General features: G+C 67.2%; 2 protein-coding genes across 11 annotated transcripts; one reads left to right on the top strand and one right to left on the bottom strand.

Annotated features, from left to right (window-relative positions):
• Positions 1 to 14: 14 nt before the first annotated feature.
• VWCE (von Willebrand factor C and EGF domains) lies at positions 15 to 11,252 on the top strand. Of its 10 annotated transcripts, XM_067295770.1 has the most exons (21): positions 15 to 2,719; positions 4,290 to 4,347; positions 4,875 to 4,969; positions 5,069 to 5,158; positions 5,617 to 5,745; positions 5,835 to 5,951; positions 6,038 to 6,154; positions 6,244 to 6,372; positions 6,459 to 6,796; positions 6,891 to 6,984; positions 7,072 to 7,154; positions 7,529 to 7,616; positions 7,785 to 7,870; positions 8,109 to 8,226; positions 8,562 to 8,647; positions 9,152 to 9,248; positions 9,442 to 9,524; positions 9,941 to 10,031; positions 10,231 to 10,313; positions 10,411 to 10,501; positions 10,776 to 11,252. In XM_067295770.1, the coding sequence occupies exons 1-21, from the start codon at positions 2,671 to 2,673 to the stop codon at positions 11,201 to 11,203; spliced, it is 2,550 nt and encodes an 849-aa protein (XP_067151871.1). In that variant the 5' UTR covers positions 15 to 2,670; the 3' UTR covers positions 11,204 to 11,252. The 10 variants fall into 10 exon arrangements, with proteins under 10 accessions (XP_067151871.1, XP_067151870.1, XP_067151868.1 ...); XM_067295769.1 differs by lacking the exon at positions 15 to 2,719 and having other exon boundaries at positions 3,962 to 4,347; XM_067295767.1 differs by lacking the exon at positions 15 to 2,719 and having other exon boundaries at positions 4,259 to 4,969; positions 10,779 to 11,252.
• A 570-nt stretch (positions 11,253 to 11,822) lies between these two features.
• Positions 11,823 to 14,927, bottom strand: LOC106494926 (pepsin A-like). Its single transcript, XM_067295369.1, has 9 exons — positions 14,872 to 14,927; positions 14,217 to 14,364; positions 13,920 to 14,037; positions 13,573 to 13,691; positions 13,175 to 13,374; positions 12,581 to 12,694; positions 12,356 to 12,500; positions 12,104 to 12,202; positions 11,823 to 11,978 (listed from the first exon to the last, which is right to left on the bottom strand). The coding sequence occupies exons 1-9, from the start codon at positions 14,925 to 14,927 to the stop codon at positions 11,823 to 11,825; spliced, it is 1,155 nt and encodes a 384-aa protein (XP_067151470.1).

Here is a 14,927-nt window from a genome sequence, read left to right as displayed (position 1 = left end):
GTTTCCTGCAGGAATTTCTGATGTTGAAACGTTTTCCCCAGTTTGGTTTCGGTGGGAGCAGTTCGGGAGCTGTAGATCTGACAGAAGATGGGCAGATGGATCCATCAGGTGCTGAGGGGAGTGTGTGTGTTTTCCAGATGCTTTTTTGTGGCTTTTTTTTGACTTGATAGAAATTCTGATTTTGCCTCTTGGTGTTGCCTAGTGCAGACGGGTTTGGCAGCAGTGTTGTTGGGTGTCCCTGGTAAAGCGAGGGGAGGAGTTTGCATTTCGGAGCAAGGAATCCAAATGAGTCTTTGACTGTGTACGTCCCTTTGGAAGAATCAAATCTCTTTTCTGGTTGTTTCTCCCTTATAGCTGTCTCTCAAGCAGTGTTTCTCGGCAGCTTGTGGGACCAGCTTTCTTGCATGGTGGCACTTGCACCAAGGTAGGAGAGGAGGAGGTGTAGTGACCCAGCAGTGCCCATGTACTTCCCAAATTCATGGGAACAAGGAGGCGCATGTTCTGTTCTCTCTTTTACAGAGATTCTTTGCAAACAGCACTCAGTGACCAGAGAGCTGTAAGGAGGTCTGCTCTGTGTGCCAGTGGTTTAACACGGTTGGAGACAAGGTTATCGCAGAGATGATTTTAAAGGGAGTTTCTGGATTTTTACAGATGTAACGCTCTGTTCCCAGAGCCCTCCCAGGCTGCTGTGATTGCGTGTGGCCACCTTGCCCATAGGGGAGTATGCTGTCCAGGACAGGATTCCTGTGTTTCCCAAATGCCCGGAGGGCAGCCCATCCGGCTCAGCCGCTCTGCTAGCAGTCCCTTGTCCAGTGGGCAGGGTATAAATAGCCCTGGAGTTAGGAACCACAGGAATGGCAAGATTGGGTCAGACTCTGGCTCCGTTCAGTCTGGTGTCCTGGCCCTGGCAGTGGTCAGAGTCAGCAGCTAAAGGGATGGGAGCCAGAAACCCCTTCTCTAACTCAGTCCTAGCCCTTCCCACAATTTCCTTGCAAGCCTCAGGCCTGCTCCAGCTTTTAGTATGCGTTCCTATATGGCTGGGGTGCCAGGGCTCCACGATGGGGGCTTGCTTTCAGCCTCTTCTTGTTGCCACATCTTCCTTCTGTTGTGGCTGCTCGTTACTGGTGTTCTTGCTTCATGCAATCGTGAACGGAATCTAGCTGTGCCGCTGACGGGAAGCCTTGCCCTCTTTGCTTCTCTGCCTCCTCCCGTGCTGGGAGGAAAGTGAGACCAGATCACCCTCTCTCTGTTTTCCCACGCGAAGGTTTAACACGAGATACTTGTTACTGTAGACTTGCAGAGTCTTTTGCTTCTGCTGAGATTGGCTGGATGCAGCTGACGGTTGAGGCTGGCAGATGCAGGGTCTGAGGCTGGTCTCACTCAAGCATCAACTGGTGGTCGTCATGCTGAATTCTGCTTCTGGCAACTTGTGGCTCAAGGACCTGGACCGCTGCTCCTTGCAATGGGGGGTTGCGCTGAGGGTACACCTGGCTCTGCAGGCCTCCAGTCTGTTGCCACACACCTGCAAACAAGCTTTCCGCAAGCACAGTGTGGGGTCGTGGGAGAGCTTTTCACCCCCACCGGGCCTCACTTCTCTGCATTTAAATACGGATTAATAATTATCCCTCTGGTCTCCCTCCATTTGTCTGTGTTGTAAATTGCCCAAGCTGCGGACTGCCTCCTGCTGTGGACATAGGCTACCCTGGCTCGTTGTTGGGTTGTTGCCAAAATGCATACAAGGGTGACAGAGGAGTCCCCAAGGTCAGTTACCCTCTTCCACGTGGTGTTTTCTGCATCTTGGATTGTGCTGGGCCCCTGGTCGCGTCTAGTCTCCCTGCCTGAGCTGGCCCAGATCATCCCTGCTCTCACTGACTTGCCAGGTACGCAAGCCTGATCTTTAACCCTCTGGGTTAAAAACGTCAGTGAGCCCCACCGTTCCTGACGTGCGCGTGGCACGGCCTGGGCCGCCTGGAGGAGCAGAGGAGGATTCCCCGTCACCGCTGGAGCCCAGGCGCAGAAGTTGCTGTGTTGTTGGCAGCAGGCACGGGGGGTGCTCTGGCAGATGAAGCCCGCAGATCCTGCACCCTCTCTGGGCCGGATCCTGCCATGCGAAGCCACGTGCTGTCACTGCTCTGGGAACCGCTAGTTACCTTCCTGAGTGTCCTGACCCTGACGTAGCTGGCTTGGTGGCCAGGTCAAGTAAGGCCAGCGGGCACCAAGAGGGAGCACGCTTGGGTGGCTGGTGAGATGGGCCAGGAGGACAGGTTGTTCCCCTTCCCTGCACGGCCGTTAAATCTCCGAGCCTTTTAGCCCAGCGCCGAAAATTCGGCAAAGGCACAGGAACCCTTCCAGTATGGCCGGCAAGGCGGTTCCTGGGGTGTCCTTGGGAGGTGTGTAACGGTATAGGTTTTCCCCCCCGAGTCTTCCCTTTCTGCAGGAACGCCGTTTAAAACAGCCTGTGCCTGCCTGCACGCGGAGGAGAGCAGGCGAAGAGGTGGACAGCGTTTCTGAAACGTGAGCTTGTGTCGAAAACTCTGTCAGGCTCCCGCTAGCGAGCCTTAACTCTTAGGCAAGCCCTGGTTTCTTTGAGGAATTTGTATAGAGAAGGCTATATTTGGATGTGTCTCTGCTCGTAGAGACTGTGTTTAGGCTTAGAAGTGGACTGTGACCATGTGCAACAAGTCTGGATTTTGTGCTCATACTCTCTGCCAGCAGGCAGGTTTGTTAGCTTGGGTTTGGTCCCTGCGTTCACCTTCGGAGAGCAACTCGGTTCCTCAGCCTCTCGTTCGGAGTCTGGTCCTTTTCCCTCGGCATTCACCATGCACCCAAAAGCAGAGGGTCCCCTAGGGAAGCAAAACAGCCTCCGTCGCCCCTGCCAGACCTGCCTGCGGAGAGCAGCAGGGCCCGAATTTACCCGTCTCCTGCACGCGTCGTCACTGAGCAAAATGGTGTTGCAGGTGGTAACGCGATGCTCGTAACCCTACGTGAATGGGTTTTCAGCAACGCTGGTGTGCAAACAGCATCGGGGGGTCCCTGGGCAGAGAGCGCCCACATCTCCGGCTCTGCCGTCTCCTGTCTCTGCTTTGGACTGGCAGCTCCCGTGACGCCTGCAACCCTGGAAAACAGGGTCCTGCTCCCTGCCAGGAAATCTCCCAGGCGGGTGCAGATCTGCAGGCAGAGGGTGGCTCCCTCTCTCCAGCGGTGCTGCGGGTGCTTGCCCTGTCTCGCTGCGCTAAAATAGAGGCCGGCAGCGTGAGCCCTTTGCTCCCTGGTGTAAATCATTACCGATCTGTGACCTTCGCTTCAGCCCCTGGCCCGGGAAGGACAGAGAGGCGAGGGGCAGAGAGGTGGGCTCCTGCGCCTCGGAGCAGGGCGCTGCCGTGCTCCGGGTGCCCCCGTAGCACCCTGAGCCTCCGCGGTGCGGCGCGGAGCTCCGTGCCCCTCTTGCTGCCGGCATCGCCCCCGGTGCGGCGGCGACGTACCGGGGTGCACCGGAGCCTCCCTGTGCCCTTCCCCACCGGCCCGGCTCCACTTTGGCCCCTTTCTCTGCTGCACGCTCCGCTTTGGTGGGTCCCTGTGCAGGGCTGGGAAAGCGGCCCAGTGCCGCCAGGAGGAGGAGGAGGGGTTGGGAGAGGCCAGGCCGGAGCTTTGCCAGATGTGGGAAAGGAGAGAAGGGGGATGTTTTTGCTGCTTTCCCCCGCAAACCCTTGCGAACAACAGGGCTGCTGTCCCGGGGAATCCTTCCTCTCCCCGCGCCGCTGCGGGCGGACGGACCCGACACGCGCGCGCGTTGTGGCGTACGGCGCTGGCGGCGAGGGTCAGCGGAGGCTCGTCCGCGCCGACCCGGGATGCCCCGCGCGTGGCTGCGCTCGCAGGCAAGCGCGCCTTTGCGCGAGCATCTCCGCGAGCCCCCGCGTGCGGCGTCGCGCGCCGTTGCCCGCTCTCGCCCGCGCCACCGGGCTCCTCCGGTCCCGCCGGGCGCGGGGGGACGCGCGCCGGGGTGGGTGGAGAGTCGGGTCCCGGCGGCAGCAGCGCTCCACGGCCCCCTTCGCTGCTCTCGCTTCCCTCCACCCCCCGCATTGTTCCCGGCTTCCCGGCCCCGGCAGGCAGGAGGAGGAGGAGGAGGAGCAGGGCCAAGGGCCAGCGTGCGGTAGGCGCCCGTGCCGCCAAGGCAGGAGGAAGGCAGGCGGGAAGGCAGGCGCTGGGAGCGTGCCGCGGGCTGCAGCCGCCGCCTGTCATGTTGGTCGAGCTGCTCTTCCAGGCTGCCTGTGTGTCCCTGTTCCTCCCAGGCGGCCAGGGCAGGGTTTACCCGGGGAGGAAGAAGCCGGCCAGCTTTGCTGCGGAGAGGTAGCCGGGTCCCCCCCCCTCCTTCCTCCCTTCTCCCTTCTCCCTCTCCCGGCTGCACCTGGGGAGCGCCGCCGACTCGACCTTCGGCTCCCTCCATCCGCCCCTCCATCCGTCCGTCCGTCCGGGGGTGGCCGTGGCAAGCGGAGCGTGAGCCTCTCAGCCTTGCCGCTCCCCTGCGTCGCGAGCGCTTCCCCGACGCCGCTGCGTGCTTTGGGCTCGCCGGGGCGCGAGCCCTCTCTGCCCGTCCCTCCTCGTTTCGGGGCCGCCGGTTCGCCCCCCACGCCTGCCTACGCAGCGCATCCCTGTCGCGCTCCGCTGCACGGGATGGGGAGGCGCGGGCTGCGTCCGCGGGTGCCCGCTCCTGCGTGTCCCCCCCAATCCTCATGGCCATTCCCGAGGCCAAGGGGTCTCCGGTGGCTGGGAGCCCCCATACGCCGACCTCCCCCTGGACTTTCGGTGCCCGCTGGAGCCGGGACGGGGACGGGAGTTGGGGGCGCGGTGGCCTCAGCGTCTCCTCCCTCGCTCAGGCGCCGCGCGGGGCCGCACGTCTGCTTCTCGGGCTTCGGCAGCGGATGTTGCCCCGGGTGGATGCTGTCGCCGGGCAGCGGGCAGTGCACCCTGCGTGAGTACGGGTGCCCCGGCACCTCGCGGCGCGCCCCGGCGTGGGGGTCCCCTTCCCCCCCCCCCCCCCCCAACCGCTGCCTCTCCCGCCTTTCCGCAGCGCTCTGCTCCTTCGGCTGCGGCGGCGGCTCGTGCATCGCCCCCAACCTCTGCTCTTGCCCGGATGGAGAGCAAGGCATCACTTGCCCAGGTAGCCGCCTGCCTCTGGCTCCGTGGTGGTGGCGGCAGCGAGCACCGGGACTCCTAGCTCCCGTCCCGGCATGGCGATAGCGGGTGTTTCTGGTGGGGCCGGTTGCTCCTTGTCTCTCCCTGTTGTGACAGTTGCTGCCCCTGCCAGGGGGAAGTGGCTGGAGTTTGAGGATGCTCTCGGAGCAGGCAGGGCGCAGGCAGGGCGCAGGCAGGGTGCAGGCAGGGCCCCGGAGCGGCGTGCGTGCATGCGTGCGCGGGGGCACCTGGGAAGCGGGGATGGAGGCCTGCCTTTGGGAAGCCGGGGCTTCCCGGGACCTGGGCTTGGCTCCGTGCTCCGCGTCCGGCGTTAGAGCTGGGGCCGAAGCAGCCCCGAGCCCAGCGCCTCCGCTACGCGACGGATCCCGGGGCCGGGGGGCGGCGAGAGCGGATGCCCTGCGGACCCTTTCGGTTGCGTTTCAGAGCCGCCCGGGGCGTGCGGGGAGTACGGCTGCGACCTCTCCTGTAACCACGGCGGGTGCCAGGAGGTGGCCCGCGTCTGCCCCCTCGGCTTCTCCATGGCGGAGACGGCCAACGGCGTCCGCTGCACCGGTGAGCGAGGGCGGGAGTGCCGGCGGCGGCGGCGGCATCGGCGTTCCCCCCCCCCCCCCCCGCCTCCAGCTCCTTCCTCTCGCCCCCAGACATCGACGAGTGCCTGAGCGCCGCCTGCGAAGGGCCCTGCGTCAACACCGAGGGCGGCTTCGTCTGCGAGTGCGGCCCCGGCATGCGGCTCTCCGCCGACCGCCACAGCTGCCAGGGTGAGTGCGGAGCCGGGCCGGGATGGGCCGCGGGACCTGCCGCCGCTGCCGCCGCCGCCGGCGCTTCCTGACCCTCCGCCCGGCAGATACGGACGAGTGCCTGGCGACACCGTGCCAGCACCGCTGCAAGAACAGCGTCGGCAGCTACCGCTGCTCCTGCCGGCCCGGCTACCACCTCCACGGCAACAGGCACTCGTGCGTGGGTGAGTGCAGCCGCGCGGCCGGCCCTCCATCCGTCCATCCGTCCATCCGGGACCCTCGTCCTCCCTGACCTGTCCCCGGTGTCCCCCAGACGTCAACGAGTGCCGGCGGCCCGGAGAGAGGCGGGCCTGCCAGCACGCCTGCCACAACACGCCGGGCAGCTACCTGTGCTCCTGCCGCCCCGGGTACCGTCTCAGCGGCGACGGGGCGTCCTGCGAAGGTGACCGCTGCGCCGCGGCCGGGGGGCAGAGCGGGCTCTGCCGTCCCGGCTGCCTCCGAAGCGACGTCTCTCTTCTTCCTTCCCAGGCTTCCCCAAATCCATCCCGGCCCCGTCCCCCATCCTGCAGTCCCTGCAGCACCCGCCCGCTCTCCTGCTGCTCCCTCCTGGCGCCGGGGGGCCCCCGCTGCTCCCCAGGGGCTCCCCCTCTCCCCAGCTGCCGGCCCCAGCTCCGGGCACCCCGGCGCCTTCCTCCCCTGCCGCCCCCTCGTCCCCAGCCGCCGCGCTGCCGCCGCGAACGGACGGAGCTCCCGGCACCCCTGCGCCGTCGCCTGCCCTGCCAGCGCCCCGCTGCTGGCACCGGGGAGCCCCCCGCGAGCCCGGCGCCCACTGGACGGAGCCGGGCTGCCGGAGCTGCGCCTGCCGGGTAAGCGCCCCGGCTGCCCTGCCGCCTCGCCGCGCCGCGCCGTGCCGTGCCGGCTGGCCTCGCGGCTGAGCCGGCGCGTTGCGTGCCGTCGCAGGGAGGGCGAGTGCTCTGCGAGCCCCTGAGCTGCCCCGTGGCCTGCTCCCACCCGCTGCCCGCCCCGCATGGCCAGTGCTGCCCCAGCTGCGCAGGTGAGCCGCCTTCCCCGCGCGTGTCCCCCCCGCTGCCTGCTACCACCCCCCCCCCGGTAACCTGCCCCCCCTGGGCCTCGCTTCCAGGCTGCCTGCACGACGGGGTGGCCCGGGCCGAGGGCGACGTCTTCTCCCTGCCGGACGGGAACTGCACTGTCTGCCTGTGCCTGGTGAGTCCGCGCCAGCCGCGCGGTGGGTGAGACCGCGCTGGGGCTGGGGCTGGGGCTGGGGCTGGGGCTGGGGCTGGGGATGGGGATGGCCCCCCCCCCCCCCCTTGTCCTTGCTGACACCCCACGCCTCTCCTGGTTTTCACCTCGGGCCCCTCAAGCTGCAGGTGGACCTGCGGGGATGCACCAGGCTGGGCTGCTGTGGTTTGTCCTGCTCCCAGCTTGTGCCACCTCCGCGGCGATGGGCTGGGATGTGCGGGATGCTGGCGCAGACCCCATCGCTGGCATAGGATCGTTCTCCCATCATGGGAAAGGGGCACGTTGCCAGCCTGCATGAAGTAACGGCCCTGGCTGCCGCGCTGTCTCCTCCTCCTCAGGCCGGCAACGTCTCCTGCATCTCCCCCGAGTGCTCTCCGGGTCCCTGCCCCAGCGCCTCGACGGCTGACTGCTGCTCCTGCCAGCCAGGTGGGTCCCGCTGCCCCCCAGCGCATACCCTCCCCTGGGCGCACACGGGGTGGGAGGGAAGCCCGGGGGACGCAGCCCTCCCAAGGAGGGGATCTCTTGAGGATCCACGCTTTGCTCCCTGTCCCTGGCTGATCCCAGCCCTGGCCTCGCCGCCTCTCTCCTCTCCAGCGAAATGCAACTTTCACGGCCGCACGTACGTGCACGGAGCGCGGTTCAGCCTGGACGGGGATGACTGCACCACCTGCGTCTGCCAGGTAGGTTCCCGTACCCACCGGCGTGGGCGTCCTGGGCGGAGGATGCGGGTCTGGTAGTCTCCTGGGGATGCTCCTGGACACGGGGCTTCCTGCCCTCCCCCACCACGCTGCTGGGGGGGATCTGGCCCGTCCCTGGGTCCTGCGAAGCGGACAGGCCCCTGCCCTGGAGCAAAGGCCCCGGAGGCAGGGCTCAGCTGGGCTTGCGGGCTCAGCAGGTGACGTGTCCCCGTCTCCTCAGAGCGGCGAGGTGGAGTGCTCCTTCGCCCCCTGCCCTGCGCTGGACTGCCCTCGGCACGAGTGGCACCTGGGCCCCGGGCAGTGCTGCTTTGCCTGCCGGGACCCCCCGCCCGCCTCAGGTGAGCTGCCACTGCGGGGGCCCGGGGGACGCCTGAGGACAGGGGGAGAGCAGGACGCGGGAGTTGCATGGGGACAGCAGGACGCGGGAGTTGCATGGGGACAGGCGGGGCGTTTGGGGGCAGCGCGGGGTTTAGAGGCAACGCGTGGGGAACTGACGTCGGACGGGATGCGTGCGCAAGTACCGCGCTGCGCGCGCGTGCCCAAGCGGGACAGGACGCGGCGGGGCCCGGTGGCGTGCGTGCACGCGTGCGAGCGTGCATTAGCAAGGTGCGGGGCTCGGTGCGACCTTGCACGCGCCCCAATCTCCTCTCCGCCATCCCTCTCTGCCCGCCAGGCTGCTTTGTGGATGACAACGGGGTTGAGTTTCCTGTCGGACAGATCTGGTCTCCGGGCGATCCCTGTGAGTTATGCATCTGCCAGGTGAATGAGAACCTGCTCTGCTTCACTCCTCCTACCTGCCCCTGCCCCCCTGCATGGCTCCCGGTGCCAGTCCCCGTCCTGCGCTGCCCCTGCGGCTCCCTGGCTCCGTGTGGCACGGGGAGGCCGCGGGGGCAGGCGTCCGGGAAGGGAAGAGAGGTGGTTTAGGTACCGAAGCAAAGCGCCTCTCTGGCTGCTTCCTCTGAACCTGCTGCCCTCCTCCTGTCTGGGCTCCCGGGACACGTAGCCCTTCCCTTGGGATCCCCGGGATGCTCGCTGCCAGCAGCCTGGCCGTTTCCTGCTCCGTCCGGCAACTCCGTGGGCGAAGCGTACGCCTTGTCGCAGAGCGGCGCTCCCAGCACGGCAGCTTCAAGGAAGGATCCCGGCAGAGAGGGCTGTACCCGACGCCGAGGTGCAGCCAGCTCTGGGGTGGAGCAGAGCAGAGCAGGGGCAGGACAGGCGGCACCGGCCCTCGGCTTCTGTCAAGTGCGTCTCTCTCTCTCGCAGGCAAACGGCTCCGTGAGCTGCAAGCGGACGGACTGCGTGGAGACGTGTCCCTACCCCATCCGGATTCCCGGGCAGTGCTGTCCTGACTGCTCGGCAGGTGACGGGGCCCGAGGGAGCCGGCGGGTGTGTGCTGGAGAGGTGCCGGCCGCACGCCCCCGTCCCTTCTCTGAGCACCTACTGCCAGCCGGGGGCAGGATCGGAGCCGGCGAGCCTGTGCTTCGGCGGAGGGGGGTCTCCAGCAGGCGCGGGTCCCCGCCGGGGAGCGTAACCTCACCCTCTCCTCCCCGCAGGCTGCACCTACATGGGAAGGATCTTCTACAACAACGAGACATTCCCGTCCGTCCTGGACCCCTGTCTAAGCTGCATCTGCCTGGTGAGGGCTGCTTCTGGGGGCAGACGCCCCGCCAGCAGCAAAAATGTCGGTGGTGGCTGGCTTTTGAGGGTGGGCGCTGTTCCCCGGATGCACGGGGCTCGGCTCTGGCCTCCGTTTTGCGGGGGGAGCCTGGCCCGCCGGAGCGTGAAAGCGTGGGGCAACAACGTCCGTGAGTCAGCGCGCAAATTGCTGCCCGATTTCTGTGGGAGCGTTCGGAGGTGAAAGCCTTGGTTTTGCGTGCATAGAACGGACGCTTCCAGATCCCGTCCCTTTGGCTGGGCCCCGATTTTTTCTTCCCCTGCAGGAAAAAACTCGGTGTTTTGGAGTTACCCCCTTTTCCCCCGCCTGGGAGCCCCAGCCTGCCCTGGTCCGTGCTAACGCAGAGCCTTTGCGCGTGTCCCTCCCGTGTCTTGCAGCTGGGCTCGGTGGCCTGCTCGCCCGTGGACTGTGCCATCTTCTGCACCTACCCGTTCCACCCGGAAGGGGAGTGCTGCCCCGTGTGTAACGGTAAGAAAGCGGCAGCCCCGAGCCACCCCAGGCCGCGGGCAATTGCCGGGTCCCGCGTCTCAGCCCGGCGGGGCGGCAGGGCTGTCCCGGCGCCGCGTGAGACGAGCCGGAGAGGCTGCTTGCAGGATGCAGGCAGCGGCGGGAGGAGCGCGCTCGCTCGGCTGCTGCGAGAGCCGCGCCTCGCCCTCGCTCTCCGCAGATTGCAACTACGAGGGCAGGAAAGTGGCGAACGGCCAGACCTTCAGCCCCGAGCGTGAGCCCTGCACCCGCTGCACGTGCCGGGTGAGCGGGGCTGTGGCAGGCGCCGTGGCGGAGGGGAGCGTGGGGCGGGGGCCGGCGGAGCCCTCTCACCCGCGCCTTTGCCCTCGCTCGCTCGCAGTTCGGGGAGGTGAGCTGCGAGAGGAGACCGTGCGCCCGGTCCTGCGCGGAGCCTGCCGCGCTCCCGGCTGCCTGCTGCCCGCCCTGCCGAGGTAACGGGGACGCCCGGAGATGCCCCGGGGTGCCGGGGCAGGGTCCGGCTCGGCTGCGGGACCGCTGCGCCCTTGCCGTCACGGTGCTCCGAGCGGGATGGGCGCTGCAGTGCCGCGCACAACCTGACCGTGCCGGCTGCGCCCCGGGGCCCTTCGCTCCGCTGAGGCTTCGTGCGGGATGCAGCTGCGCCCCGCCGGCCCCGGGCTGGATTCGGAGAGGGGCCTGGTGGGGGGAGGAGGTGAGGTGCTAACTGAAGGCGTCTCTCTCCCTTAGCAGCAGATGCCCCGGTCCTGCCGCAGAGCAGCGACCCGTCCCCGTCCCCGTCCCGTGAGGACTTGCTTGCTGGCACCCCGCGTCCCGGCGTCCTGCCATCCGCCGGCTCCCCGCGCCGCCTGGCCCAGCTTCTGCTCCGCGCCAGCCCGCATCCTCTGGACACTCGGCCCCTCGACGCAGCGGCCGACGGCCCCTCTCCGGGCGGCACGGTGCCTGGGGAGCCTCCTCCGACTGGGCCGAGCCCCCCGGAGCGCCGCGGGGGGCCCTTGTCACCCCTTCTGCCCGCTGCTGTCGCCGGACCCGCTGGCTTCCTCGGCGCTGCGGCTCCCGGCTCGAGCCGCGAGGCTCAGGGACCTCCCGAGGATGCGGACCCCTCGGCCGCGCCGCCACCCAGCAGGGAGCAGCCCGGGGGGCGTGCGGCTCCCTAGCGCGCCGGGTGCTGCACGTGCCTGGTGCAGCGTGAGGAGGAGGAGGAGGAGGAGGAAGAGGCCTGCAGGACAGGCCCCCGTGGGGCGGGCGGGTGGGTGGGTGTCCCCACTTGGCGCACAGGGAGGGTGAGGGTCCTTGCTCCCCGCTCCAACGCCATGGCCGTTGCCCCTCTCGCTGGGGCGGAGGGTGCGCGGACCCTGGGGACTTTGGGAGCCGCGGTCCCCCCCCAGCTCCTCGCGCTGTGCTGACGTGCGGGTGGCCGTGGGGCGGGACGGGGCCTGAACGCTCCCCCCTGGCTGGGCTGGTGCGGGAGGTGGAGGGGAGGAGATGGGGGCGATGCCGAGCTGGGTGCCCCGTGCCACCAGACCGGCACCGTCATCCCCCAGGTCCTCAGTGGCTGCCCTTGCCCCCGTCGTGGGCAAAGGGGGCAGGCTGGCCTTCCTCCTCCTGACGGCCGAGACGTGGGCCTGGGCCCGGGCTCCCCGTGCGGCATCAATAAAGTCGCCCCGGTATTTATGCCCTGCGTCCCCTCTTCCTGCCTGCGCTCAACGGCCCCAGCGAGGCCGGCGGGAGGACCGGGGTCGGCAGCGCCTTTATTGCGCGGCGGCGGCGGCAGGCTCACGCCGCGGGCGCCAGCCCCACCATGCCGTTGGCCCTGTCGAAGACGCTGTAGTAGCGGCGCAGGAAGACGTCCCCGAGGATCCAGAGCTCGCCGGCTGCCGAGTCGAAGGCCTCGAAGGCCTCGAAGCCGCTCGCGCAGGAGCCGTCCCGCAGCTAGTGGGGACGGGAGGCGGCGGTGAGGGCTGGCGAGCGCCCCGTCGGGGAGGACGGCGCGGCTGTCCTCCCATGCGTTGAGGGTGGCACAGCGGCGTCCGGCCGGGCCTGGCACGTGGACCTACCTGGCGGATGTAGGCCTGGGGTGGCAGCGGGAACTGGGTGCCGTTGATGATGAAGACGATGTCAGGCAGGAGGCTGATGAAGCTGCAGCTCACCGTGTGCTGTGGGGGTTGGGGGAAGCAAGAGCCGTACCCCTCAGACCCGACCATTCCCGTGGCAAGCGCGTGCCCAACCCGAAGCAGAGCTGGGGCGCTTGATCCCTCGCTCCTCCTACCAACCCCGCCACCCATCCCGCCCTGTCCCCTCGCACTTACCAAGCCGTTCCTGGCCCCCCCAGCACCGATTTCGTATTGGATGTTGTTGATGCCGGCAGCGGGTCCGGCCACCAGCGAGGTGCCGCTGTCCACGATGCTCTGGCAGCCGTAGGGGCAGGCGATGGGGCGGCCGTACATGGTGATGCTGGGGAGAGAGGGGCACCCATGAGGTGGGCATCCTGGCGGGGACCCGGTGGCATAGCGAGATGGAGGGGTGGGCCCTACCTGTCCACTTTGATTTGCCAGTAAGTTTCTGCAGACAGAGGGATCCAGCTGAGGTTCCCAGTGAAGCAGGTGTCGTCGATGCCACCAAACATCACGAAGCTGCCGTTCTCATTGCTGGAGAGGGGGCGAGAGGGGAGTCAGCGAGGGCCGGGGCAATGACGGGGGATGCTCTGCTGACTGCCATGGAGCTGGGACACAGCCCTTCCCCGGGGGCTCCCGACGCCTTGTCTCCCGGTGGAGACGGGCAGGTGGCAAAGGGAGAGCAGGGGGAACGGTGGTGCCCGCTGTGTCTCCTTGGACCTGGCTAGAGCACTGTGCGCAGAGAGGGGCGCAGGGCCCCCGATCAGGGAGACCTGCTGCGGGGAGGCTAGCAAAGCGCGAGTTCAAACCTGCTTTGGGAATGAGGTTGTCTCAAAGTTGAGCTCTGCCCACCGGTAACGTTTGCTTCCAGCTGTTTGCTCTAGCCCTTGTGCAGAGCTCCAGCTTTGCGGCACGCCAGCAACGGCTGCGTTTCCAGCCTCGCCGGACCTGATGGCTGTGCCACATGCCTCAAGAGCACGAGGAAGGATTTGCCCAGGTCCAGCTTGGACTTACGGAGTCAGATAGATGGAGAAAAGATCCTGGGACACCAGGCCTTGGCTCATCATGTTGTCAAAAACTGGGGTGGCCCTGGAGAAGGCGACGCTGGGGAAGGCCAGCCCCAGGAAGCCGTCGAAGGGTGCGTAGTAGAGGAAGGAGCCGGGCTCAGTCTTGCTCAGCCCGAAGATCTGGTTGGGCACCTGGATGTCCCCGACCTGCGGGGGCAGAGCGGGGAGGGTCAGGCACGTGTCCTGGGTGACACTGCCCCGACTGCAGGTGGCCGGGGAGAGACCTGGGCAGCGCCAGCGTGACTCCTCTCCTCACCCTGCCCCGGCTTCACCCCCCCGCCGTCGCCTTCCCACCCGCTGCCCCAGCCGGCACGGCTTGCCTTTTCCAGCCTCCCAGGCGCTCACCTGGACGGTGTCGTAGGCCAGGTAGCCCGTCATGCTGCCGGTGCCGTACCAGGCGGAGACGCTGGTGGTAGTGCCGCGGTAGGTGGAGGACAGCGCCGGGTTGTAGCGCCGGTGATCGGCTGCGGCGGCAGAGAAGCGGGGTGAAGACCGGAGCCGGCAGCAAGCACGGCGCGACGGGGCTGTCGTGGCCGCTGCTTCTGGCATCCCCCGGGGCCGGCTGGGGTGGTTTAGCGCCCTTCTTTAGGGCAGGAGAGCAGAGACAACCGCATCTGGGCTGAGAGATGGGTCAGCGCCGGGGGGGAGGGGGGGGGGCACCGTCCCGCTGGCCTTGCTCCCGCGACGCTTACCGCAGGCGCCGTCGGAGCAGTACACCGAGGGCACCCACAGGTTGGCGGAGCCCGTGTCGAAGAGGACGGAGAACTCCTGAGCCGGGCTGCCGATGGAGATGGTGCCCACGTACTCCAGCTGCCGAACGAGGGCACAGAGCGCCTTAGACCTCCACCCCGCGGCGCTAGGGCCAGCCCTGCTCGCCCGAAGCGTGCCCAAAGCGCCCGTGCGTGCGGTTCCCCCTGCGCGGCCTTGCCCACCGCCGCTCCCGGCGCCAGCTGAAGGCCACCGCAGCCCCCGGGTCTGCCCTCACTCACGTCCATGTAGTTTGTCAGGGGCTCGGCGGTGGCTGCGGTGGGGAAGTACTTGGCAGCCAGAGACGGCGGGTGTTTGGCCAGGAAGTCCTCCAGCAAGCCGTGGTCCGTGAGGGTTTGTCTCAGGGTCTTCTTTTTCATCAGGCTGATCCTGAGAGAGAGAGAAGGCTGCAGTTAAAGACGGGGGAGAGATGTGGCTCTGGGCGGCGAGAAGTGGCTTTTCCTTGCTTCTGCTCAGGACTTTTCAGGGGGCTGACTGCAAACAACGTGGAAATTCCTGGAAGAAGCTTGCTTATAAGGCACCGAGGTTGGATGGTTCCACAGAAGAAGGTCTCCCACGCCTCGTTTTTGCCCAGGAAAATGAGAAAAAGCCAGATCTGTGCCTCCAAGGAGCCACCGCTTGGGTTTAGCCAGTGAAGAAGGTGGTGATAACGAGTGAACGACAGCCCAGCCCTGCACGCGGTGCAATCCACCTCCAGCGTGCCGAGACGGGAGACGCCGCAAGCCATAGGGGGCCAAGCACTGCCTTCCCCAGCCTGAAGCGCGGGCTGCATCCAGCATCCTACGCTTGCGGTGCGGCAGAGCCGGCCGTGGGACTTCACCCCAAGCCGCCGACAGGGACCCGTTGCCCCATGCGGTGCCTTCCCATCCTACTCACTTGCTCTGCAGGCCCTGAGCGACGGCCACCAGCCCCAGGAGCCAGAGCCACTTCAT

This window comes from Apteryx mantelli, chromosome 4 (genome assembly GCF_036417845.1).
Source record: "Apteryx mantelli isolate bAptMan1 chromosome 4, bAptMan1.hap1, whole genome shotgun sequence".
Lineage (NCBI taxonomy): Eukaryota > Metazoa > Chordata > Aves > Apterygiformes > Apterygidae > Apteryx > Apteryx mantelli.
The sequence above is the reverse complement of the archived record's forward strand: the minus strand, read 5'-3'. Positions and strand labels throughout refer to the sequence as shown.

Excerpts from the sequence above, each read along its gene's own strand:
- VWCE (XM_067295766.1), top strand. The coding sequence starts at position 4,672 with ATGGGGAGGCGCGGGCTGCGTCCGCGGGTGCCCGCTCCTGCGTGTCCC. Across the intron at positions 9,249-9,441 it reads CTGTCCTGACTGCTCGGCAG|GCTGCACCTACATGGGAAGG; the intron begins GTGACGGGGCCC and ends TCCTCCCCGCAG. Across the intron at positions 10,502-10,775 it reads CTGCTGCCCGCCCTGCCGAG|CAGCAGATGCCCCGGTCCTG; the intron begins GTAACGGGGACG and ends TCTCTCCCTTAG.
- LOC106494926 (XM_067295369.1), bottom strand. The coding sequence starts at position 14,927 with ATGAAGTGGCTCTGGCTCCTGGGGCTGGTGGCCGTCGCTCAGGGCCTG. Across the intron at positions 14,038-14,216 it reads CCCTGACAAACTACATGGAC|CTGGAGTACGTGGGCACCAT; the intron begins GTGAGTGAGGGC and ends CTCGTTCGGCAG. Across the intron at positions 12,501-12,580 it reads TGGCAAATCAAAGTGGACAG|CATCACCATGTACGGCCGCC; the intron begins GTAGGGCCCACC and ends CTCTCTCCCCAG.